The sequence below is a fragment of the Glycine max genome, chromosome 4 (genome assembly GCF_000004515.6).
Source record: "Glycine max cultivar Williams 82 chromosome 4, Glycine_max_v4.0, whole genome shotgun sequence".
NCBI lineage: Eukaryota > Viridiplantae > Streptophyta > Magnoliopsida > Fabales > Fabaceae > Glycine > Glycine max.
The window spans coordinates 8,934,368-8,961,271 of NC_016091.4; the positions used below are offsets into that span (position 1 = coordinate 8,934,368).

At 42.0% G+C, this 26,904-nt stretch overlaps 1 protein-coding gene across 1 annotated transcript; it reads left to right on the forward strand.

The window, feature by feature from the left end:
- Window positions 1-20,443: 20,443 nt before the first annotated feature.
- Window positions 20,444-26,904, forward strand: LOC100818589 (blue copper protein). The gene is made up of 2 exons (XM_006578248.4): window positions 20,444-20,609; window positions 26,399-26,904. Exons 1-2 carry the CDS (start codon window positions 20,444-20,446, stop codon window positions 26,902-26,904), a joined length of 672 nt encoding a protein of 223 aa, XP_006578311.1.

The following is a 26,904-nucleotide window of genomic DNA, read 5'->3' on the forward strand; positions in this document are numbered from 1 at the left end:
TAATTATTAATGGTACCCTTTTAGCATGCCCATGTATATCATTACGTGTTGGAAACCTATTTGTTCATGGTTAAAAGGATATAACGAGAAATTATAACATGATTCCAGATGATTATGGCCTTACCTAATCTTCATATGACTCGCAGTCGAATGTTATTAAACTTTTGACTGATCTTCATGGAGTAATAATTTATAACGCGTTAGCAGAGCAGTGGCGTTATTGTGTGCATCACAATCTATGAGTATGTTGTAAGCAAATTAATTTTCAAACGATTATCGTGTTTATATAATTATGCACGGTAATGAGGGACCCTCATCAAATATACTTGACAAGCGTTCCTTCGAAGCATCAATGCATAACCTTCCCAACCGTATATATGGTCGGAACATATAGCCAAAATTGGAACTATGCATTTCCATAAAAATAGTTCAATATTGGGCAAGCAAAGGAAATAGGTATAAATTACACAACTCTAATCTGCCCTTGATTTTTCTTCATTGGCAATCCATCATAACCGATCATGTTAAACTACTACAGATGAGTTCAGTTCCTATTGGAAGGTTTAGTTTAGTCAAAGGGCATTATGATTGCAACAGAATAATTCCACTCAACCACTATTTCGTATCTCATAATGGAAGTGAGAAAGAGCACTTAATAATTATCGAACTGGGTGTAGTTTGTAAAATAAATAGATACTGATCTAAACATGCAAATTAATTTAAATGGCATATTCAGATCAAATAATGGAAATTAAATATTACGAGCATACCTCTAATCATTACAAATCGAACGCGAAGCGGCGCATACACGAACCTGAAGACAGTTTTGTTCTTCCAGACCCTTACTCGCTTTGAATAGATTATGTATTTTTTCTGAATAGAGAAGTGAGTTTGGTGATACAAAACTGAGAGCACCACATCCTATTTATAGAGTCTGTCCATCACAGAGCTCAACCAATTTGTTATCAGAATGTGAGATAGAGGATGGGTACGTGATTTGTTACTGAAGGTGGTTGCAAAGATAGGAGTTGAATATGGAAGGAAAATGGAGCAGATTCAGAAAACAAAATTCCCAAAATTTGCAATGGGAAATAACTAAAACAGAACGTGAAACATGGGGAAAAATAAAGCTTGAACGTGGGTCATTCCATCATTCTCCCACTTGGTCCATTTAACTCAACATCAACCATAATAAGAAACATAATATGAGTCATGACGATAGGTCCTCTGATGATGAGTAGTATCTTCCATGTACCATAATATATCAAGTCTCTCAACACTAGCTCTCAACTTAATGAATAAACCATATGTTTATTCTATATCTAAACCGAATGATTTTTCTCGAAATAAATAAATATGTGCACAAAACCATATGATAAAATATCTAACTGAATAAGAGTTTAATTGAAAATAACAAATGCACGTACAATGAAATTACATCACGGAACCAAGTCTCATTCGTATTACATGATCCTTAAAATTCTTTAGTGGCATGCCTTTAGTTAAAGGATCATCAATCATCAACTCAGTGTTGACGTGTTCAATGACCACTTTCTTTTCTTTAACATGTTCTCTTATGGCTAAGTACTTGATGTCGTGTGCTTACTTCGAATTCCACTTTTGTTGTTTTTAGCCATAAACACCGCATCAAAGTTGTCACAATACAACTTTAATGGCCTAGAAACAGAGTCCACAACTCTAAGGCCAGACATGAAACTCTTCAACCATACACCATGTGAGGTAGCCTCAAAATAGGAAACGAACTCAGCCTCCATAGTGGAAGTAGCAGTTAAGGTTTGCTTGGCACTTCTCCAAGATATAGCTCCACCGGCTAACATAAAAATATAATCAGATGTTGATCCTCGTGAATCAACGCAACCAGCAAAGTCTGAGTCGGAGTAGTCAATCACTTCCAGACAATCAGTTTGTCTGTATATGAGCATGTAATCCTTTGTTCCTTGAAGATATCTCATCACTTTCTTTGCAGCTTTCCAGTGGTCAATACCTGGATTACTTTGATATCTTCCCAATACTCCAACAGTGAACGCAATATCAGGTCTAGTGCAAAGCTGAGCATACATAAGGCTTCCAACTACTGAAGCATATGAAATATTTTTCATGTGTTCCCGCTCAAAATCATTTTTGGGGCACTGACTCAAAGCGAGTTTGTCATCCTTCACAATGGGAGCTACACTTGGTGAACAATCTTTCATGTTAAATCTCTCTAAAACTTTGTTGATATAGGTTTCTTGAGACAAGCCTAAAATGCCTTGAGATCTTTCTCTATGGATCTTTATGCCTATGACATAAGATGCCTCTCCCATATCCTTCATGTCAAAGTTCTTCGAGAGAAATTGTTTCACCTCATATAGCATACCCTTATCATTAGGCGTAAGCAGAATATAATCTATGTATAATACAAGGAAACAAATCTTACTCCTACTGACCTTCTGGTACATACAGTGGTCCATGACATTCTCTTCAAAGCTGAATAAAGAAATGACCTCATGAAATTTTAAATACCACTGACGGGAGGCTTGTTTCAATCCATAGATGGACTTATTAAGCTTGCAGACTAAGTGCTCACCAACACTAGATAAGAATCCCTCAGGTTGTTTCATGTAAACCTCTTCGTCTAGATCACCATTCAGGAACACCGTTTTCACATCCATTTAATGCAGCTCAAGATCAAAATGAGCTACTAATACCAAAATTACTCGAAGAGAGTCTTTCTTAGATACAGGGGAAAAGGTCTCTGTGTAATCGATTCCTTCTCTTTGAGTGAATCCTTTAGCAACAAGTCTTGCCTTATGTCTCTCAATGTTGCCTTTTGAGTCTTTCTATGTTTTGAAGACCCATCTACATCCGATGGCTTTTACACCAACGGGCAACTCAACGAGATCCCAAACTTGGTTAGATGTCATAGAATCCATCTCATCCCTCATAGCATTATACCATAAATTTGATTCCTTAGAACTCAAGGCTTGTGAAAATGTCTTAGGATCATTTTCGGCTCCAATATTGTAGTCTGATTCTTGTAGGTACACTACATAATCACTAGGAATTGTTGTCTTTTTTACTCTAGTAGATCTTCTTAATGTTACTTGATCATCCTGCTGAGGAACTTGTTCAACCGGTTCTTCACCAGTTTGTTCAATATCATCATGTTGTTCCTCACAAACAACTTGATCTACATGATCACTTTCAACAGCTTGTGGAACTTCTATCACTGGTTGTCTAACACCCATTTTAATTTGAGGGGTGGGAATGACTACTAACCTATTACTTGTCCCAGAAGGTTCAGTTTCATAGTGATCCCTTTCAGAAGAAATGTTCTGAAATTGATCAATCCCACTGATCAAGTCATTTTCAAGAAACTTTGCATTCCTTAATTCCACAATCCTAGTGTTGTGGGAAGGACAATAGAACCTATACCCTTTAGACCTTTCAACATATCCAATGAAATACCCAGTAATGGTCCTAGTTTCTAGTTTCTTCTCTTGTGGATTATAAATTCTTACTTCAGACGGTCATCCCCAAACGCGTATATGTTGCAAACTTGGTTTCCAACCCTTGAATAACTCAAAAGGTGTCTTTGAGACAGCCTTGGTTGGAACTCAGTTTAATATATACGCATCCGTCTTAAGAGCTTCAATCCAAAAAAATTGCGGAAGCTTTACATTACTTCTCATGCTTCTCGTCATGTCTAATAAGGTTCGATTTCTTCATTCTGTCACACCATTCTGATCCGGAGAACCAGACATAGTGTATTGGGCAACAATCCCATGTTCTTGAAGAAATTTCGCAAATGAACCTGGTGCTTGTCCATCCTCTGTGTATCTACCATAGTACTCTCCACCTCTATCTGATCTCACGATCTTAATTTGTTTTCCACATTGTTTCTCAACTTCAGCCTTAAAAACTTTAAAAACTTTAAAGGCATCTAAAGATTCATTCTTAGAATGAAGTAAATGTATATATATATATATATATATATATATATATATATCGTGAATAATCATCCATAAAGGTTATGAAGTATTTCGGACTATTTGCATCCATGTCTGGACAACATATGTCTGTATGTATGATTTCTAATAAATTAGAACTCCTCTTTGCACCCTTTTTAGACTTGTTAGTTTGCTTACCCTTAATGCAATCTACACAAGCCTCAAAATTAGCGAAATCCAAAGTACTAAGTACTCCTTCATTTACTAATCGCTTGATTCTCTCAATAGAGATATGTCCTAATCTCCAGTGCCACAACATAAAGGATTCTTCATTCACAATACATCGTTTTAACCCAACAGAAACGTGAATAGAATTATAAGTAGCGTCGCTTTTCAATTCAATCGAATAAAGACCATCAACCAATTGACCACAATCAATAATTTCATATTTATTCAATAAATTAAAATCAAATTCTGTAAAATTAAAATAGAATCCCAAAGGTGCAAGTTTAGAAACATAAATTAAGTTTTTACAAAAACTAGGAACATAAAAAACTTTCTCCAAATGTAATTTAAAGCCACTACTTAAAACTAAGAAGCACGTTCCAATGGCCTTTACATGCGAGTTCATCCTACTCCCCGAGTAGATGCACTGATCACTTCCTGTTAGGACTTTGGCAAGTGCACCAAATCGTGACAAGTAGTAAAGCTCGGAAGTCCGAGTATCGTGTCCACAGGGATTTTATTGCACTTATTCAATACCTCTCAATTTGTAAGTGGGAGTAAAATAGTAAAAATAGGAATGAAAGTAGGAATAGAGTGCTATTACTAAAACAAATAAGAAAAAGGGGAAACAATTAATAGAAATGCCAAGACCAGACAAACCCAATTGGCCTACGATGCATGTAAATAGGATATTCATTATCAATGAAATGGTATCAGTTCTACCCACATCTGTTGACTACTTGCCCCTGATGCCTCACGTTGGCAAGCCTATTTTAACTACCTATCTCCCAAATGCCTTTGTGAAGATTCAATAATTAAAATGCATTAAGATTAAGTTCTAGATGTTGCTTAAATGCATGGGCAGTGAGTTATCATTCTATGCCTAGCAATGCTAACCCAATGATTCTTTTCTTTAGATGTTCTATTAGGTGTTACCCTTTCCCAAGCGTATAACTCCTAAAACGGATGCATGCATTGAATCTTAAATATTATTGAGAATTACCCTCTCCCGAGCGAATAAAACCCAAAAAGAGATCTAAGAATGAATGCAAGAATAAAAGAAAAGAAATAGAACAGAAAAACCTGGAATAAATTCCTTTGCATTGATAACTCTTGAAGCTCATTGTACATCGTTGGCTTTTTAGGCCTGCTAGGCCCTAGCTAGGGGTTTAGCCACTCATGGCCATTGAGGGCTTACAACTGGGGATGAAAGAAAGAATAGGCTAATAAAACAAAGAATATAGAGAGAGAAAAGAAACTCAGGCTTGAGGAATTGAGAGTAGTGCTCTGAGACGGGATGAAATTTCCTTGGGACTGCCTCTCTATTTATAGTTGTTGAAGTGGGCTTATGGGCCTTCGTAGTCGCGCTCAGCGCCACACCTCACGCTTAGCGCGTTCAGATCGCGCGCTGAGCGCGCCATGCACGCTGGGCCTGTGCTTCTGTTGGATCGGGCGCTGGGCGCCTAGCTGGGCTTAGCGCGCGTAACGGTTTCCACCTTCGTGCTTAACGCCACGCTCAACGCCTGCAGTTAGTTGCTCGCTTAGCGCCTGATGCGCGCTTAGCGCCCCTATTGGATTGGGCCTGCTTCAGAATTTCTTCTTTTTTCTTCCGTTCTGTACCACTTTTGCTAAATGCAACCTTATTTTTCGTATCTGCAACCAGAAATTCAATTAAATTAATTTTCTCACTTTTAATTTCAAATAACTGCTAAATAATTTATTTTAAGCCAAAATTTGACTATTTAACTCCTATAAATTCACAATTATTTAGCAGTTATCAAAATCCCCCAAATTAAACTTTGCTTGTCCCCAAGCAAACCAAGAATAGAAATAATTTCCAAACAAGTTCTGAGTATTTCAACACTGTTAATGGCCTTAGTTCCTCCTTCTTCCAGTGGTCCTTTCTGCATCTGTCAACATCTCAGAATGAAAGCATAAAACACACAAGTGGTTAGTCAGTCCTTTGGAATCTTGATCAAATCTGGCTTGCCTTACTTTCCTCACAAGGCTGGTGTTTTCCTCTGCTCACAAGTGTATGGTTTAGTGTCTGCAATTTTCTAACAACCTGCAAGTAAGATTCCAAAGTTTTGCATTTCCTCTCAAGTATAGTTATCTTTAGTTACCTTCAGGTGGATCACTAAGGACTTTATTGGCTTGTATTGGGGCTTGGCTCACAAAAAAAATCATGGTTTTTCTTGAAAATTCAAATTAGGATTAAGAGAGCAAAAATTTCTAATACTTCTGATGCATTCTTCTTAACCCTTTATTTTCCACAACACTTTTCTTTTGACACCTCTCTTGCTTTTTGTTTCTGCCCTTTATTTTTTTTTCTAGTTTATGAAAGGTGTCGTACTACGTGCTATACCATTGTCTTAGCTACCTATTTTCCAAAATCCCCCAAATTAAGACCTTTATAACCCATTTTTGCTCTCTTATCATCCTAAGGGGTAGGACTTATCATTTTATTGGCTCAAGGGTTAATTCGGAAATAATATGATGTATAGGCTCAATCATGGGTGCAAGGGGAAAAAGATGATGTCGGGTTGGCTTTTTGGCTAAGTAGCTAGATATAACAAACATGGCCTTGATCATATCCACCTTAAGTAACTATTCTAACAATCCAAGAGTGATGCAAAACCAGGAACTTAAAAACAGGCGTTTTCTCTCACAATTAAGTTCACACTCTCACCGGAATTAAAGCAAGTATACGGCATACCGGTTATAACCTTGTTCCATCAGACTATCCTTCCCACCTTGTGCTATTCATGTTCCATTTCCTGACCTGACTCGTGCTTCCAGAACCAATGTTTCCAAGGACTAGTGGCATCTCAAGTGTTTCAACCTTTCAGAACAAGCTCAAAAATTATGACTGCTCAAGTTATCATGCAATTATTACTCAGAAAACAAATGCTAAATCTCTCATATTATTACTACTACTTCTTTTTAATACCTAAACAGACCATATAACGAAACATAAGAAAGAACAAAACACAAAACAAAACATAAAAGAGACATCAGAACATAAAAGGAAAGCATAAAAAATCAACTGCCTCCGCCCAAGTCTGCCCATGGGCCCCAGTCAGCGGTGGCTAAGTCAGCAATGAGGTCCTCATCGACTGCAGGATCCTCAGCAGCTCCAGAAGGCTCTTCCCCCCTGTCAGTGGAGGGCTGGTCTCCTGGCCAGGCGACTCGCTGACGATAAGCCTCTGGAGTGGTGAGCGGGGGGTCCATCTGCAGGTGTAGGGACAGCCTGTGCATATTCTCCATGATGAGCTGCTGTCCAACGTGAAGGGACCTCAGCATCTGCCCATGCGTGTCCATGGATGCTGAGGTGGAAGCAGGTAGATGTCGCGGTCGCTGGGATGGCTGAGACGGAGACTGGGTAGGAAGAGGGGCCTCGGAAGCTGATGCTGAAGCTCTGGTACGTGTGCGGCGAGGCCCAGGGAACGTGATCGATGGATCGGCGGGGTTCCAGCAGTTCTTCTTCACATAGGCTAGGTTGATCGCAGGGCTGAGTGACTCAAAGATCAGGGTATCAGAAACCACCCCCTGAATGTCACACAGCGCTGTAATCAACGCTGGGAACCCGAGCCTCGAGGTACTGGACTGGGCAATCTGGCTGATCTGCTGTGATATAAAGCTGCCCACATCCATGTCCATGCGGCTCACCAAACCGTAGATCAAGCGAGCCCTGTCAAGATTAACATCAGAAGTGTGAGAAGTGGGCGCAAGATCGTAGTAAGAAAGGACACTCCATGTCTGAGCAAGTGTCGTCATGTCCTTCCTCAGGAGCTTCCAGGGGAGACCATCAGCATTAAGGACAAAGCGCCCCCCTGGAGTGCACAGTGTGGCCGCGATGGTGTCAGGATCGGGGTGAGTGCTGAGGTATCTGGTGTATGCTGGATACTCCTCCCCGACCTCCAAGATAACTGGGGTGTCGAGGAAGTCGTTAATGGTGTCAGCATCAAAACGAACGACCTGTCCTCGCACCCTGCAGAACCTGGGACTGTGGTCCTCTGGATCATAAAGGTTCGAATAGAACTCTTTCACCAGAGCCACGTCGATCCGCTTCTCCGGAAGGTGAGTCAGCACCTGGTCCCATCTGTGCCTCCTAAGTTCCTGGAGGAACTCGTCAAACATCCCGGGTCCCAGTTCAACATTCCTCTCCAGAAGGATGTTCCGGAGCTGAATGTTGTCTTGGTACCTGTGCCAAGCAATCTCAGATGTGAAGCGGGAAGTGTCCCAGTTGGACGCTTCCCCGGGTGTGGGCACGGCACGGCGCTTGCGAGAAGCCATCTGAAAAAAACAAAAACCACACAAACAGCAAAACAGATTGCAGTTAGTAATTAGTGGGGGTGCAAAAAGTAAACAACTTAGGGGTGAAAGTAGTAAAGAAGGGGGTGCAGAAAGTAGAAGGAGGGGGTGAAGTTAGAAGGAAGGGGGGTGCAGAAAGCAAAGAAGAAGGGGGGTGAAGTGAGAAAGAATGGGGGTGCAGAAAGCAAGAAGAAGGGGGTGAAGTGAGAAAGATGGGGGTGCAGAAAGCAAGCACGAGGACTGGTGGCCTCTAAGCCCAGCCTCGCGCTTGGTGCCACCCTGCGCGCTGCTGCTGGCGCTTCCTGGTAGCTCCTGTGACTTGCAGCGGCTTAGCGCGCTCCTCGTGTTGTTCTTCACATGGTTTGCTCCCGCTAAGCCTATGCGCAAGGCTTAGCGTGATGATACCTGCAGATTAGGTTAACCTATGTACCAGACCATGTCTTACCTATGGAATCCGCGTGAAATAGCACAGGGACAGATATCGGCGAGAAAAGAAAAGAAAATGAGGCGCTGCACTTAAAAAGGCTCCTGGGAGGCAACTGAGGCGTTGGGGAGTTTCGAAAACTCCCCAGAATTTATGACGTGCGCGCTTAGCGCGCATGTGGCCGCTAAGCGCACCAAGTAAAGCATCCCTTGGTTGCCCCTCAGACTTTTAAAATTCAAATTTGAAAAACTTACCTGAGCGCTTAGCGCGAGGTCTCACGCTAAGCGCGGGTCTTCGTGCAGCCCACTTGATTTCTGCTATTGGCACCCCTCCTTTTGCTATCTGTACCTGTGGGCTTTGCTTTTCGTACCCCCTGTTTGCTGTTTGCACCTGTTGGGCTTTTTTTTTTTTTTTTTTTACAGAAATAAAAACTCTACATTTTTACACTAAATGTTGGGTTGCCTCCCAACCAGCGCTTAGTTTATTGTCCTTAGCTAGACAATAGGCTCTTTCAAGGATCATTTAAATAGATAATGGTCGTCAATCGCTCTAATTGTCCTCCATTATACGGCTTTAAGCGCTGGCCATTGACGATCCATTTCTTCTCGAAGCTCCCTTCTCTAGGGTCCACCAATTCCACTGCTCCATGAGGTCTAACTTCTTTTATGATAAACGGCCCAGACCACTTGGATTTCAGCTTACCTGGAAACAGCCTTAGTCTCGAGTTAAAGAGCAATACCTGTTGTCCTGGCTGGAACTCTTTCCTCTGCAGCTTCTTATCATGATATACCTTTGTTCTTTCCTTGTAAATTCTGGACGATTCATAGGCATTCAGTCTCATCTCTTCTAACTCCTGAAGTTGCAATTTCCTCTTTTCTCCGCATGCATTTTTGTCAAAGTTAAGCAATCGGAGAGCCCAATATGCTTTGTGCTCCAACTCCACTGGTAAATGGCATGACTTCCCGTACACTAGCTGGAACGGTGATAAGCCGATGGGGGTCTTGAACGCTGTCCTATAGGCCCGGAGAGTATCATCGAGCTTCAAGGCCCAATCCTTTCTGGATGATGCTACTGTCTTCTCTAGGATTCGCTTGAGCTCCCTGTTAGAGATTTCTGCTTGGCCGTTCGTCTGAGGATGATAAGGTGTGGCCACCTTATGTCGGACATTATAGTGCTCCAGGACTTTCTTCAACTGGTTGTTGCAGAAATGCGTTCCTCCATCACTGATCAAGGCTCGTGGGACTCCAAAGCGGGAGAAAATGTTCTTCTTTAGAAACTTGATTACAACCCTGGCATCGTCCTTCGGCGTAGCTATGGCCTCCACCCACTTGGAGACATAGTCAACTGCTACCAAGATGTAAATATTCCCGTATGACGAAGGCAGGGGTCCCATGAAGTCTATGCCCCAACAGTCAAAGATTTCCACCTCCATGATGTTCTGCAACGACATCTCATTTCTCCGTGATATCCCCCCTGTTCTCTGGCATCTATCACAACAACGCACAAACTCGTAAGCATCTTTAAAAAGAGAGGGCCAGAAAAAACCTGATTGTAACACTTTTGCTGTTGTTCTGTCCCTGCTATGATGTCCTCCGTATGATGAACTGTGACAGTGCCAAAGAATACTTCGTGCTTCTTCCTTTGTGACACATCTTCTCAATACATTATCTGTCCCTGCTTTGAACAAGTGGGGGTCATCCCAAACATAGAAGCGTGCGTCGTGTAGGAACTTCTTCCTCTGATTCCAAGTGTACTCCTCTGGAATGACTCCTGTGGCTTTCTAGTTTGCCATGTCTGCAAACCAAGGTCTGGTGGTAACTTGCAAAAGAAACTCATCAGGAAATTCATCTCTTACCTCTGGCTCTTCCTTAGTGACTTCTTCATTCTTTAACCGAGATAAGTGATCGGCTACCACATTCTCGGATCCTCTCTTATCCTTGATGATGATGTCAAATTCTTGCAATAAGAGGACCCATCTAATCAACCTTGGCTTCGAATCGGTCTTGGCGAGCAGGTGCTTGATGGCAGCATGATCTGTGAAAATGGTGACCTTCGATCCTATCAAGTATGATCTGAACTTCTCCAAGGCAAAGACAACAGCTAGCATTTCCTTCTCCGTGGTGGCATAATTCAACTGTGCTTCATTCAGGACCCTGCTAGCATAATAAATAGCATGAAATACCTTATCGTGTCTCTGTCCAAGGACTGCTCCTATGGCATAATCACTGGCATCGCACATCAGCTCAAAGTCTTTACTCCAGTCGGGTGCAATCATCACAGGTGCAGTAGTAAGCTTGTCTTTCAGTGTCTGAAATGCTGCTGAACATTCTTCATCAAACTTGAAGGCCACATCTTTATTCAGCAGGTTGCTTAGGGGTCTAGCAATCTTTGAAAAATCCTTGATGAATCTCCTGTAGAACCCTGCATGCCCCAAGAAACTTCGGACACCTTTAACATTCAGTGGTGGTGGCAGCTTCTCTATAACCTCTATCTTTGCCTGGTCAACTTCAATCCCTCTAGCTGAGATCTTGTGGCCCAGAACTATGCCTTCTCGGACCATGAAATGACACTTCTCCCAATTCAGGACTAGATTAGTCTCTACGCACCTCTGAAGTACCATCTCTAGGTTCCTCAAGCAACTGTCGAATGAGGATCCGAAAACCGAGAAGTCATCCATGAACACTTCGATGCTTTTCTCCACCATGTCTGAAAAAATGGCCAGCATGCACCTCTGAAATGTGGCTGGTGCATTACATAACCCGAATGGCATCCTTCTGTAAGCAAAGACGCCAAAAGGGCATGTGAAGGTCGTCTTCTCCTGGTCTCTAGGGTCCACCGCAATCTGATTATATCCTGAGTATCCATCCAAGAAACAATAATACGCCTGCCCTGCAAGTCTCTCCAGCATCTGATCCATGAACGGTAGAGGGAAGTGGTCCTTTCGGGTGGCCTCATTCAGCTTGCGATAGTTGATGCACATTCGCCAGCCCGTGACAGTCCTTGTTGGTATCAAGTCATTCTTCTCATTCCGCACCACTGTCATTCCACCTTTCTTGGGAACTACCTGTACTGGGCTTACCCAAGCACTGTCAGAGATGGGGTATATGAGTCCCTCCTCCAAGAGCTTGAGTACCTCCTTTCTAACCTCTTCCTTCATTGTCGGATTTAGCCGTCTCTGGGGTTGCCGGATTGGCTTGTAATCCTCTTCCATCATTATCCTGTGCATGCAATAAGCAGGGCTGATTCCCTTGAGATCCGATATATGTCATCCAATAGCTTCCCTGTGTCTCTTGAGGATACCTACTAACCTGTTTTCTTCTTCTATTGTGAGTGCATTGCTGATTACTACAGGCTTGTCTTCCTCCAAGAACACATACTTTAGGTGATCTGGCAATATCTTCAACTCTACCTTCTTCTTCTCGGACGGAACTTTCTCTTCTAGCTTCTCAAACTTGGCTTCTCCCTCCGGAATACTGTCTTGTCGATCCAAGTCTTCCAAGCAAGCCTTTAGATCTTCCTCCTCTTCACTGGTCAGACAGTCCAAAGCATTTACCATTGCTTTCTCCAGTGAAGACTGTGGTGTCTCGAGAATACTGACATCTTCCTTATCAATCTCTTCTACTCTGAAACACTTCCAACCTTCCTGTGGATACTTCATTGCTTTGAAGAGGTCGAAGGTGATCTTCTGATTGTCAATACTCAGCTCCAAGTTCCCATTCCCCATATCCACCACACAGTTGGCAGTCAGCATGAATGGTCTGCCTAAAATGAGGGGAATGTCTGCGTCTTCTTCGATATCCATGATCACAAAGTCCACCGGGAAAGTAAAGTGGCGGACCTTAACCAGGACATCTTCTACCACCCCGTAAGGTTGTGTAATCGAACGGTCTACTAGCTGAAGCGTCATCTTGGTAGGATCGATCTTCAGATTCCTAATTCTTTTACACATTGACAAGGGCATCAGATTGATGCTTGCTCCTAAGTCAATGAGGGCCTTGTTCACCGTCTCCTTCCCTATGGTGCATGGGATGGTAACACTTCCGGGGTCCTTAAACTTCTTGGGTAGCTTTCTCTGTATTATAGCGCTGCAGTTACCCCCTACCACAATGTTCTCATTGTCTATGTACTTCCCCTTCTTGGTGAGGATGTCCTTCATAAATTTGGAGTAGAGGGGCATCTGCTGTAAGGCTTCCCCGAATGGCATAGTGATCTCCAGCCCTTTGAATATTTCCAAGAAACGCTTGAAGTAGCGTTCCTTGTTCTTCTTGGTGGGCACCACAGGATATGGGAGATCTTGTGGTAGGGCTGGTGGTTCTTCTTTCCTGGCTTCCCGTGCTTTCTGGCTCTTGGTTCTAGGTGGTGATGCTACCTTCTCTTCTACTTTTGTCCTGTCCTCCTGTGTCTCTGTCTTATCTTCCTCTGTCTGGTCTTCTTCCTCAACCTTACCTTCCTCTTGTGCTTTCCTCTGCCCTCGAGTTAGCACGGCCTTGCATTCTTCCTTTGGATTCTTCTCTGTGTTAGCCCCGAAAGTTTTAGTGGGCCTTTCAGCTTTGTCTTGTGCCAATTGGCCCATTTGAACTTCCAGATTCCGAATGGCTGCATCCGTGCTCTTCTGATGGGACTGTGTCTCCTGGATGAATTGCAGCAAGAGCTCTTCTATGTTGGTGGGCTTGTCTTGCTGATTGGGGCCCTGGCTAGGATGCTGGTATGGCGGTTGGTATGGTTGTTGATTCCTCTGCTCCTTGTACTGGTTTCCCTGATTCCTCCACCCTGAACCTTGCGTGAAGTTCCTTCCTTGATTGAATCCTAGTGGCCCATGATTGAATCCTGCTCCCCCTTGGTGGAATCCAGATGAGTTCCCCTGGTTGTAACCCTGATATCCGCGATTTGGTACGCCCATATAGTTTACTTCTCGAGAAGTATCCTATTGGCTTACACAATGTCCAGGCGCATGGGTTCCTCCGCATGTGGGGCATCCTTCTACCTGCAAAACAGAAGAGTGGGAAGAATTTACCGCTTGTAACTGTTGAGGTAGTTTGCTGAGGGTTTCGGTAAGGGCTTCAATCTGCCTCGTCAACAGCTTGTTCTGTGCCAATGTCGCGTCTTGCGTGCCAAGTTCCAAAAGGCTTTTTTTTGTAGGCACATAGCTTCGATCACGAAGGATTGCTTGATCACTGGCCGCCATGTTCTCGATGAGCTCCATTGCTTCCTCCGAAGTCTTCAATTTGATTTTTCCCCCTGCGGACGCGTCTAGTAGCTGTTTCGAGTGGGGTCGCAAGCCATCGATGAATATATTCAGTTGTACCGGCTCGCTATATCCGTGTGTCGGTGTCTTTCGTAACAGCCCGTGAAAAAGGTCTAGTGCTTCGCTGAGGGACTCATCCGGGAATTGGTGGAAGGAGGAAATCTCCATTTTCCCTTCGGCGGTCTTCGACTCTGGGAAGTACTTCTTTAGAAACTTTTCCACTACTTCTTCCCAGGTTCTTAAGTTGTTGCCTTTGAAAGAGTGCAACCATCGTTTTGCCTCTCCTGCTAGAGAAAAAGAGAAGAGGTTAAGGCGTACCGCATCTTCTGGGACTCTAGCGATCTTTACGGTGTTGCATATTTCAATGTACGAGGCAAGGTGAGCATATGGATCTTCGCTTGGAAGACCATGGAAGAGATTCCCTTGAATCAGCTGGATAAGGGAATGCGGGTAGGAGATATTTGCTGCTTGCACCTCCGGTCTTGCAATACTTGTGAAGAACTGAGGAGTGGCGATGCTGGAGAAGTCTTCTAAGGTGACTCTTCGTGCCAGTTCCCCGTCCATTTCAGCGTGATGTGGAGAGAGAGGAGGTGATGTGTGACTGCTTCCTTCGGTGTCTTGTTCCCTTCTTCTTCTTGCAGCATTGTTACGCCGACAAGTGGCTTCGATTTCCAAGTTGATAGGGACCACGTCTCCAGATGCAGTCCTAAGTCGCATAAAAACAAGAAGGCACTACCCGTGCAATTATAGAGGAAAGAAAGAAAGAATAGAAGTAAAGAGAAAATACTGATAAAGTAAGCCAAGAAAAGAAGAGTCGGGCTTACAAACTGATATAGTATTAAGTGCGAAAACAAAATCCCCAGCAACGGCGCCAAAAACTTGTTAGGACTTTGGCAAGTGCACCAAATCGTGACAAGTAGTAAAGCTCGGAAGTCCGAGTATCGTGTCCACAGAGATTTTATTGCACTTATTCAATACCTCTCAATTTGTAAGTGGGAGTAAAATAGTAAAAATAGGAATGAAAGTAGGAATAGAGTGCTATTACTAAAACAAATAAGAAAAAGGGGAAACAATTAATAGAAATGCCAAGACCAGACAAACCCAATTGGCCTACGATGCATGTAAATAGGATATTCATTATCAATGAAATGGTATCAGTTCTACCCACATCTGTTGACTACTTGCCCCTGATGCCTCACGTTGGCAAGCCTATTTTAACTACCTATCTCCCAAATGCCTTTGTGAAGATTCAATAATTAAAATGCATTAAGATTAAGTTCTAGATGTTGCTTAAATGCATGGGCAGTGAGTTATCATTCTATGCCTAGCAATGCTAACCCAATGATTCTTTTCTTTAGATGTTCTATTAGGTGTTACCCTTTCCCAAGCGTATAACTCCTAAAACGGATGCATGCATTGAATCTTAAATATTATTGAGAATTACCCTCTCCTGAGCGAATAAAACCCAAAAAGAGATCTAAGAATGAATGCAAGAATAAAAGAAAAGAAATAGAACAGAAAAACCTGGAATAAATTCCTTTGCATTGATAACTCTTGAAGCTCATTGTACATCGTTGGCTTTTTAGGCCTGCTAGGCCCTAGCTAGGGGTTTAGCCACTCATGGCCATTGAGGGCTTACAACTGGGGATGAAAGAAAGAATAGGCTAATAAAACAAAGAATATAGAGAGAGAAAAGAAACTCAGGCTTGAGGAACTGAGAGTAGTGCTCTGAGACGGGATGAAATTTCCTTGGGACTGCCTCTCTATTTATAGTTGTTGAACTGGGCTTATGGGCCTTCGTAGTCGCGCTCAGCGCCACACCTCGCGCTTAGCGCGTACAGATCGCGTGCTGAGCGCGCCATGCACGCTGGGCCTGTGCTTCTGTTGGATCGGGCGCTGGGCGCCTAGCTGGGCTTAGCGCGCGTAACGGTTTCCACCTTCGTGCTTAACGCCACGCTCAGCGCCTGCAGTTAGTTGCTCGCTTAGCGCCTGATGCGCGCTTAGCGCCCCTATTGGATTGGGCCTGCTTTAGAATTTCTTCTTTTTTCTTCCTTTTTGTGCCACTTTTGCTAAATGCAACCTTATTTTTCGTATCTACAACCAGAAATTCAATTAAATTAATTTCTCACTTTTAATTTCAAATAACTGCTAAATAATTTATTTTAAGCCAAAATTTGACTATTTAACTCCTATAAATTCACAATTATTTAGCAGTTATCACTTCCCACTGACTTCCTTAGGCTTTCCATACCCTACAAGGTATTAGAAACATGGATTGTAGAACCAGAGTCAATCCACCATGTATTATGATTCACATTAATCATATTAGGTTCATAACAAACGAAAGTAAATGATGTACCTTTCTTCTCAAACCAACTTTTAAATTTGGGGCAGTCCTTCTTTATGTGTCCTTTCTTTTTACAGAAGAAACACTTTGACTCCTTTTTAATTGTTGGTTGAGTCGGAATCCTTCCTTTATTGGTGCCTACAGTGTTAGACAAGTGGCCTCAGATATCTTAAGAAGGGGGGGTTGAATTAAGATATTCCAAACTACTTCCCCAATTAAAAATCTATTTCACTTTCTTTTTAAGTTATAAATTCCCTTAACGATGAACTTCTTAAATATTAATTCAAATAAAACAATTTGAGTATGAATATAAAGCAGTAATAAACAAAGGAGATTAAAGGAAGAGAAAGTGCAAACTCAGATTTATACTGGTTCGGCCACACCCTTGTGCCTACGTCCAGTCCCCAAGCAACCCGCTTGAGAGTTCCACTATCTTGTAAATTCCTTTTACAAGTTCTAAACACACAAGGACAATCCTTCCTTTGTGTTTAGAATTCCTTTACAACAAGAGACCCACAGTCTCTTAATCCCTTAGAAAATGAGAAGAGGAAGAAGAATGAATCTCTCTAGAAAGAGATGGATTTTACAGATTGAGCACTCAAATAATTCCTTAATGAATTGCAATTGAATTGGCCAAGGAATTCTTAAGAGGATAAAAAAGATTTTGCTCTTTGAGAGGATAAACACTTGTTGTTCTGAAAAACTCTGAGCAAATTCGTGTTTAAGTCACACATATATAGACCATTGGTGGTCATGAATAAAGCCTTTGAAAAGTTGTGACTCTTAAAATTATATTTCTGAAAATCCTGTCTGGTAATCGATTACAGTAATTGTGTAATCGATTACAGCTTTCAAAATTTGAATTAAAACGTTTACTAACTGCTGGTAATCGATTACCAGAATTGTGTAATCGATTACACAGTCTAAAATTTCGAATTCAAATTTTAGTAGCTGTTATAAAATATATTTGGCCACTGGTAATCGATTACCAGAGAGTAAAACCTTTGTAAAACACTTTTTAATTTAAATTACTTGGCCAAACCTTTTGCTAATTCAATTAGGAATTCCCTTCCTAATATACTAGTGATCATCTTGATGCTGTGACTTGTAATCTTGAAGTATTGTCTTGAATTTAATCTTGAAAAACCCATTTACATCAATTGCATCTTATCATCATGATCATCATCAAAACATCAAAAGCAATTGCATCTACATACAGGCTTATTCCTATCCTTTCCAAAAGTAGAAGTAGTCAAATTTACCTTCTCACCCTCTTCCATTATCAATCTATCCTCTTCTTGAAGACACATGGTCATCAGTTCATTAATAGATCATTTATCCTTATGTGTGTTGTAAGAAATTTTAAAGGGTGTATACTGTTGAGGTAGGGTGCACAAAATGAAATGTACCAAGAAGGATTCAGACATGGTAACTTCCAGGGTTTTCAACTGAGCCATTATGTCCCTTAAGCGCATGTTCACGCACACCTCTCGTTCCAGTAAGCTTAATGGAAGAGAATTGCATAATGAGTGTGCTAGCAAGCAACTTCTCAGAGGTCATAAATTGTTCATCAATGGCTTTCAACAGATCTTTGACCTTATCATGTTGGTCAACTGAACCCTGGATACTAGCGGATATGTTGGTTTTTATGAACATAACGGATAGACGATTAGATCTCTCTCACTTTTCATAAAGGTCAATAGCATCAGGTTCGCTAGTTTCAGTAATAGCCAATGGCTCATCCTTCCTTATAGCATAGTCAATATCCATCAAGCCCAAATGAAGGAGAATTCTTTCCTTCCAAACCTTATAATTATCACCTTTCAATATGGGAAGGTCACACGAAATATTCATAGATTGTGAAACTGCAAACAAACACACATGCTCATTAAGAAAATTTGAGACTAAACAAATGTCATGTTTTGCTAATGCAAATCATGTCTCAATATATGAATCTACTGACACAAAACGTGTCTGTGGGCTAAAGTCCTACTCAATTAGATTCATCATGCAACTTTACGATAAAACTATTAAATCATGTTCTTTTCTTTAATTCCTGTGGGTAAATTAAGAAATATAATATAATATTTTATCCTAATTAATCATACAAATACAACAAAATTCATGTGGCTAGATTTCATCACATTACATATGATTAATCACAATTAATATTTCTAATGTGATTATAAATTTAACATATAATTTTACTCAATTAAAGATGTTGTGGCTACTCTCTAATTTAATAAAATTATATTAATCACTTAACATTCAAAAATAATCTTTGTATAACATACTTAATAATGCAAACGTGCTCAATATTAAATCGTAAAAATTACATGTATACCAATTCAAAATAATATTGTACATATATCCATTCAACATGTAATAAACTTTAAAGGATCACATCCAATGCATACCAGTATTTAACATAATATTGCATGTTCAGCATAACTTAGAGACACACAATTTTAAATAGCTTGCACATAAATGAGTTCCTTTTAACAATTTGAAAGCCATTTCATGTTGTAGGGCAAGGTTCGAGACCAGCCCAAGGCGTTTCCATTTATGCGTTCCTTTTAATTAATTGAAAAGGAAAACATGCAATTAAAAGTCTCTAGTGAGATTCGAACCCAAGACAATGATATAATATAAATCACATCAACCACTGGATCAAGTCTTGCTTTGTTTAGTACTCTCCGAAAATAAAATTTATTAACAATTTCATATCAGCAACCAAAAGAACGTGAATGTTCATCTTCAACCTCCAGCCGGGTCATAAGGATCTGTTCAACACCCGCGAACCCGATTTCGAAAACCCACACCATTATATGCATTTTAGACACCCAAAAACACATTTTAAATCACAGAAAAATTAGAAAACTCATATCATTCCTAATTTTGATATTATTTCGAATTAAGGAGGCTTAAAACATAACACTCATATACTTAGAAAATAAACTTCGTAAACGCATAATAGGAACGACCCAACAAGCAAGGCAGAGGTACAAAAAGGCTCTGATACCAAATGTAAATTAAATAGGTACTGATCTAAACATGCAAATAAATTTAAATAGCATATTCAGATCAAACAACGGAAATTAAATATTATGAGCGTACCTCTAGCCACTGTAAATTGAACGCGAAGCGGCGCATACACGAACCTGAAGACTATTTTATTCTTTCAGACCCTTACTAGCTCTGAATAGATGGTGTATTTTTTCTGAATAGAGAAGTGAGTTTGGTGATATAAAACTGAGAGCCCCACATCCTATTTATAGAGTCTGTCCATCACAGAGTTCAACCAATTTGTTATCAGAACGTAAGATAGAGTATGAGTAGGTGATTTGTTACTGAAGGTGGTTGCAAAGATAGGGATTGGATGTGAAAGGAAAATAGACAAGATTCAGAAAATAAAATTCCCAAAATTTGCAATGGGAAATAACTAAAACAGAACATGAAACGTGGGAAAAAATAAAGCTTGAACGTGGGCCACTCCCTCATAGTTCACTTGACAATATACGTTAAGTTTATGAGAAAAAATTTAAGTTTGATTCTCACATAATACACTTTTGGAAAGGACAAAGAGTTTAAGTGTGATTAAATTTCGGATCAAGAGTTAATCCCATAATGGACCCAAAGAATATAAACCTATGAGAATACCTCGGTATTTTACCAAGAAATCAAAGATCCTAGTTATGGTGATTAAATCAAATAATAAAAACAACACATAATAACACCATCTTTTCTGGGCGTTTGGTATCAAGTGCAACTCAAGTCATCTTCATGCAAACTAGGGCCTAACTCTTAACAACTCATATCCCCTTTTCTTTCAGTAATAATAATACTTATAAGGCAAACACATCCTCCAACTTCATCCTCGAAGCCTCCTCTATAGTCTGTTTCCTTGTTTCCCTATTATCTCTCACTCTCACCAAATCATGGCATTCTCTAGTGCTTTGGTTTTGGGCTCATTGCTAGCAATCAACATGGGCCTGCCAACCCTCGCAACCGACTACACCGTGGGAGATACTTCAGGTTGGGCAATTGGTGCTGATTATAGCACATGGACTGGTGACAAGACCTTTGTAATAGGTGATAGTCTTGGTAAGAACTAGGAAATAAGAAACTTCTTCTAGTAAGTGATAGATGCTCTCGCATTAAATTTTATATTACAAGACTATGTTCAAATTTTGTATCTATCATTTCAATATAACATGACTATGTTCAATACGGAGAGAAATAGACACATGATTTATATACATGACCTTTCTCACTCCCTCTCATGTACAATAAAGTATCAACCTCTTATTTTATATCTTCAACAAAACCAGACTTATATGTAAGAATGACTTTCTTATCTGAAAACAAAAAAGATAAATTGATATCTGTTGTGACCCTGCACTTAGCCTAGAATTCGAGGTTCTAGAGCCTCCAGAAGAGTAAGAAGGAAGGGAAAATTGCTTGTATTATTCACTATCCATCATAATTACATAATCCTCTATTTATAAGCTTTTCATTTAAATTCTAGAATGGAATAGAAGATACAATTCTAACGGATTTTGGCTTTTTATGCCTTGAAGGAAAGCTAAGGAGAATACTGATATTGCTTCAGAGAGAATCCTTTCTAACGGTCCAGGATCTTTGGGAGAATGCTTCTAGATGGTGCTGACCTGGCTCTTGATGCTTACTAGGATTATTTTGCCACATAATCCTCCAAGTATCTTGGTTTAATACTTCTTCTTTTTCCTTTTATAATTCCTGCATTGTGCTCTGTTGCTTCTCTATTCATATCATCCCTGCAGGCTTCCAAGACAACCTTGTCCTCAAGGTTGTAATCTTGTTTGAGTGTATCCCACAGCTCCCACGATGTATCTTCTGGGAATAGTCCTGCCCACTGAACAAGAACCATCAATTGTTTCCTTGATGCAGTCTCATCCCATTTTGTGTCTAGAATTGCAAGTGGGAAAATGCAGGGTTGATTATCAATAGACTTAGGAGGTAGAGAAAGGGGCACTGAGTCATTTGAAGGAAGGTATAGTTTTAGGAGGGAGCAATGGAATAATGGGTGGATGCGGGAATCTGGGGGAAGTTGCAATTGATAGGCAACGCTACCAATCCTTTTGGTGATCTGAAAAGGGCCATAGAATCTCTTGGCGAGTTTGGAATGAGTAGTTCCCGAAGCTGATGTCTGCTTGTGGGGACGTAGACGAACCAATACCTGATCTCCCTCTGCATATTGCACTTCCCGGCGTCGGCGGTCTGCAACTTCCTTCATCCTTTGCTGAGCCTTGGTTAATTTCTTTACCAAGCTGCCAATCATCCTGTCACGTTGAATGAGCCACTCGTCAACTGCCTCGATCTTGGATGTTCCTTCAATGTATTGCAGAAAACAGGGTGGTTTCTTCCCAAATGTAATTTCATAGGGGGACATGCCGGTGGCCGAATGAACCGAAGTATTGTATGACCATTCGGCCCAAGTCAAAAAGCGACCCCAGGTAGAAGGTTGGTGGTGTACGAATGCGCGAAGATATTGTTCAACAATTCTATTCATGACCTCAGTTTGCCCATCCGATTGTGGGTGATAGGCAGAGCTCATCCGGAGCTTGGTGCCGCTGAGTTTGAACAATTCTTTCCAAAAATGGCTGATAAACAGCGGATCCCGGTCTGAAACCAGGCTCTTAGGCATTCCGTGAAGCTTGCCGGAGATTTCCATGAACAAACGGGCTACACCGGCGACGGTGTGGTGCTGTGGAAGTGAACCGAGGTGGAGACCCTTCGAAAAATGGTCAACAACCACCAAGATAACTGAGTGACGTGGTAGGATAGGAGGCCGACAATAAAGTCAAGCGAGAGGTCCTCCCATGGTTGCGCCGGAATGGGGAGAGGGGAAAGGAGGTCTGGTGAACGGCGGTGATCTATCTTGATTTGCTGACAGGTAGCACAGCTCATGATGAACTGATGAATGTCTTGTTTCATAGAGGGCCAGACGAAATTCTCCCGAACTCGAGCTAACGTCTTCATCACTCCCATATGCCTGTCGGTAGGGGTAGAGTGGAACTTAGCAATGATGGTGGGGAGTAGCTTAAGTCGTGGTGGAAGCCAAATGCGTCCCTGATGAAGGAGCCATACGTCCCGAACAACCTATTCCTGGAATTGATTGGGTTCATCGAGGATTTGTTGTCGGCGATCAATGAATTCCTGATTAGATGTGAGCTCAGCTTTTAATTCCTGCAAAAATAGACAATTGGGTATCGTTAGCACATAAAGCTGATCAGATGGTGGTTCTGGTAGTCGCGAGAGGGCATCAGCCGCCCCATTAGCCTTGCCGGCCCGATACTGAATGGTGTAATCAAACCCCATTAATCGTGCGAGGTAGACTTTCTGTTCAGGGGTTTGCACCGCTTGCGCCATGAGCTCCTTCAAGCTCCTATGGTCTGTGAGAATCACGAACCAGTGCCCCAATAAATATTGCCGCCATTTCTTCACGGCCGTCGTGATGGCGGCGAGCTCCCTGACATATGTTGAAGCTCGAAGTAGCTTAGAGCAAAATGGCTTACTAAAGAAGGCGAGAGGATGATGATGTTGGGATAAGATGGCCCCCATACCAATTCCCGAGGCATCAGTCTCAATGACAAACTCTGAATTAAAGTCAAGTAATCTCAGAACGGGAGCTTGACACAGAGCATCTTTGAGGAGATGAAAGGCGCGATCAGCCTCAGGGGTCCAATTGAATTTATCTTTGGCCAAGAGAGCTGTTAGGGGAGCCGCAAGGGTGGCGTATCCCTTAATGAAACGCTGATAGAATCCGGATAAGCCTAAGAATCCCCGTAAGGCACGAGTGGAATTGGGAGTCGGCCATTGTTGCACAGCTATGACCTTTTTCGGTACCGGTTTTACTCCCTTCGTAGAAACCAAATGACCCAAGTACTCCACCTGCTGGGTCGCGAATGAACATTTGGATAGTTTAAGAATGAAACTGTTGTCGGCAAGAGTTTGTAATGCTATTCTGAGGTGGTCCAGGTGATCGGAAAAGCTTTGACTGTAAATTAGAATATCGTCAAAGAAGACGATAACGAATTTTCGTAAATAGGGGCCAAAGGTACTGTTCATGGTGGCCTGAAACGATGACGAGGCGTTACACAGGCCAAATGGCATGACCACGAACTCGTAGTGGCCGTGATGAGTTCGGAATGCGGTCTTGCTAATGTCCTCCGGTGCCATTAAGATTTGATGATAGCCCTGAAGGAGGCCCAGCTTTGAGAACCAACATGCACCTCCCAATTCGTCTAACAGCTCGTCTATGGTGGGAAGGGGGAATCGATCTTTGATTGTGAGGGAATTGAGGGCGCGATAGTCAACGCAAAAGCGCTAGGAACCATCCCTCTTCTTCACCAAGAGCACGGGTGAGGAGAAGGGACTGGTGCTCGGACGTATGATCCCTTGTCGGAGCATGGTGGACACCTGAGTCTCGATTTCTTATTTCTGGAAATGGGGATACCTGTAGAGGTGGATATTGACTGGGGAAGTGTTTGGTAGTAGGTGAATTGAGTGGTTTGTGGTGCGGGAGGGAGGAAGAGTAGTGGGTGGTTGGAACAGAGCTTGAAATTGGTCAATAATGGAGATGATGGTCGGGTGATGTGTAGGTGATAACGGTTGCGAGAAGGAGATGCGAATGTGGAAGAGCTCACTCGCACTCTGGGTTTGAAGTAAACGTCGTAATTGGGGAGGACTCACGACCAAGAATGCATGTCGGAATTTCCCTTGAGCTCGACAAATTGGCCTTCGTGAATGAACTTCATCGTTAGATGATTATAATCAGTGAGCACTGGGCCCAGAGACCTTAACCATTGGACCCTTAAGACGATGTCAGCACATGATAATGGCAATACGTGCAAGTCAACTGTGAAGGTGCGACCCTGGGTATTGACTTGGACTGCCACGCAAATCTGAGAGCACTCCACTTCACTACCATTGCCGACGAGGACCCGTAAGGTGGGTGTGGGTTGGGAAGTGAGGCTGAGGGACTTAACGAGGCAGCTCTGCACAAAATTATGTGTGTTGCCACCGTCAATTAAGATAACCACCATGTGGTGAGCAATCTGGCCAGTCAAACGAAGTGTCTCCGGCACGGTCTGGCCCGATAAGGCATGGAGGCTAATTTGGGCTTGGGGAGGTTCGGGTTGTAGTTGGGTTATTGGGGAATTAAAAATTATATCGGGTTGAGTAAATTCGGGTTAGGCCGGGACTGGGTCAAGGGGCGGGTCAGGTGAATGGGGCAGACTCTCTATATTAGGGTTCGAGTGAGTGTCCCATGGGTCATCATCTGCAATCAAAAGGAAGAAGCGTGAGGAGCAGCGGTGGTCGCGGGTGAACTTATCGTCACAATAAAAACATAGGCCGCGCTCACGACGACTCGCGAGTTCTTCGAGGCTTAATCGTTTGACTGGTAGAGGAGGTGGCTTCGCGGGGGAAGGGAGTAAGGGTAAAGGCGAGGGAGGTGAGGGAGCCGAAATGGAAAGCGGGGTTGACGGTGAAGAAGGAAAGGATGGGTGGATGCGGGTGCTGCGGGAAGAGTCCTGAAACTTTTCCTCCTACAGAAGGGCCAAGCCGGCGGCGTGAACCATCATCAGTGGCTGCAGAGCTTGGACTTCACGGCGAATAGCAGGGTTGAGACCGGAAATAAAGCAACTCAGAAGCGAGGAAGGGGATAAGCCGGTGATTCGATTCGCCAAGGCTTCAAACTGCGTAAGGTAATCTCGCACTGAGCCCTTTTGAGTTAATTTGAATAACTGGCCTGTGGGATCCTCGTATGGGGAGTGAGCAAACCTAGCTTCAATTGCTTGCAGGAACCCTGTCCATGTGGGTAGCTGGTGATTTCTGGCCATCCACTGGAACCAGGCAAGCGCGGGTCCGTCCATATAAAAGGACGCGATCATGAGGCGTTATAAGTCAGGGACTGAATGGTATTCAAAGAACTGGGAAATCTTGAATACCTATCCTGATGGATCCGTACCATCAAACTGAGGGACCTCCAACTTAAGTCTGTGGGGCTGAATTGGGTGGGTTTGGATTGCAGGGTTCGCTGAAGAGGATGAAGGAGTGTGGTGAGGGGTATTTTCCAGGACCGCAACGCGATTGAGGAGGTCATCGAGTTTGCCAGTGATATGCAGGTGACTTAAAGTGAGCTTGGCAAGAGCCTCTTCCAGACGATCCAGGGTAGTTTTTGAACGTGTGGAGTCTGCCATGCTTGGAGTGCTCAATGAAAGCACCAAGTTGTTGTGACCCTCCACTTAGCCTAGAATTCGAGGTTCTAGAGCCTCCAGAAGAGTAAGAAGGAAGGGAAAATTGCTTGTATTATTCACTATCCATCAGAATTACATAATCCTCTATTTATAAGCTTTTCATTTAAATTCTAGAATGGAATAGAAGATACAATTCTAACGGATTTTGGCTTTTTATGCCTTGAAGGAAAGCTAAGGAGAATACTGATATTGCTTCAGAGAGAATCCTTTCTAATGGTCCAGGATCTTTGGGAGAATGCTTCTAGATGGTGCTGACCTGGCTCTTGATGCTTACTAGGATTATTTTGCCACATAATCCTCCAAGTATCTTGGTTTAATACTTCTTTTTCCTTTTATAATTCTTGCATTGTGCTCTGTTGCTTCTCTGTTCATATCAAAATATCATACAATCATATACACACGACCAAAACTCAAAGTTACATGATTAATTACAAGAGTTACGTGACTTTAAAAAAACGTATATTTTAATGAAAAAAATATATATTTTCTTACTATATACATCCCTTCCAACAGAAATCATTGCTAGACTTATGATATCAAAATTAAAATTAGGAAGTGGGTGATGATGTAGCATTAATTTATTTATGACAGTGTTCAAGTATGGAGGAGGAGGAGGGCACACAGTGGATGAGGTTAAAGAGAGCGAGTACAAGTCGTGCACAGCAGGGAATTCGATTAGCACAGACAGTAGTGGTGAGACCACAATTACTCTTAAAACCGCAGGCACTCATTACTTCATATGTTCTGTTCCTGGACATTGTTCTGGCGGCATGAAACTTGTCGTCACTGTCAAATCAGGAAAAGCCACTGATTCTTCTTCAACTTCAACTGGGAAGGCTTCACCTTCTGATGTCACACCCAACACCACTAAATCAAACTCGTCTTCAGCGAGTGGTGTCTCACCAATTGTTGCTATGTTTATTGTTTCGTGGATCTCTTACAATGTTTTGTATGGTATAAGTTTCCCCCACTCAGCCAGGACAGAGGTAGTGCTCTCACTTTTTCTTAATTTCCTTATAATAATAATAATTACGATTATTATTACTATTGTCACTCTGTTTTATGGTTTGATTTATTCAGATTTATCTGAGTACTAA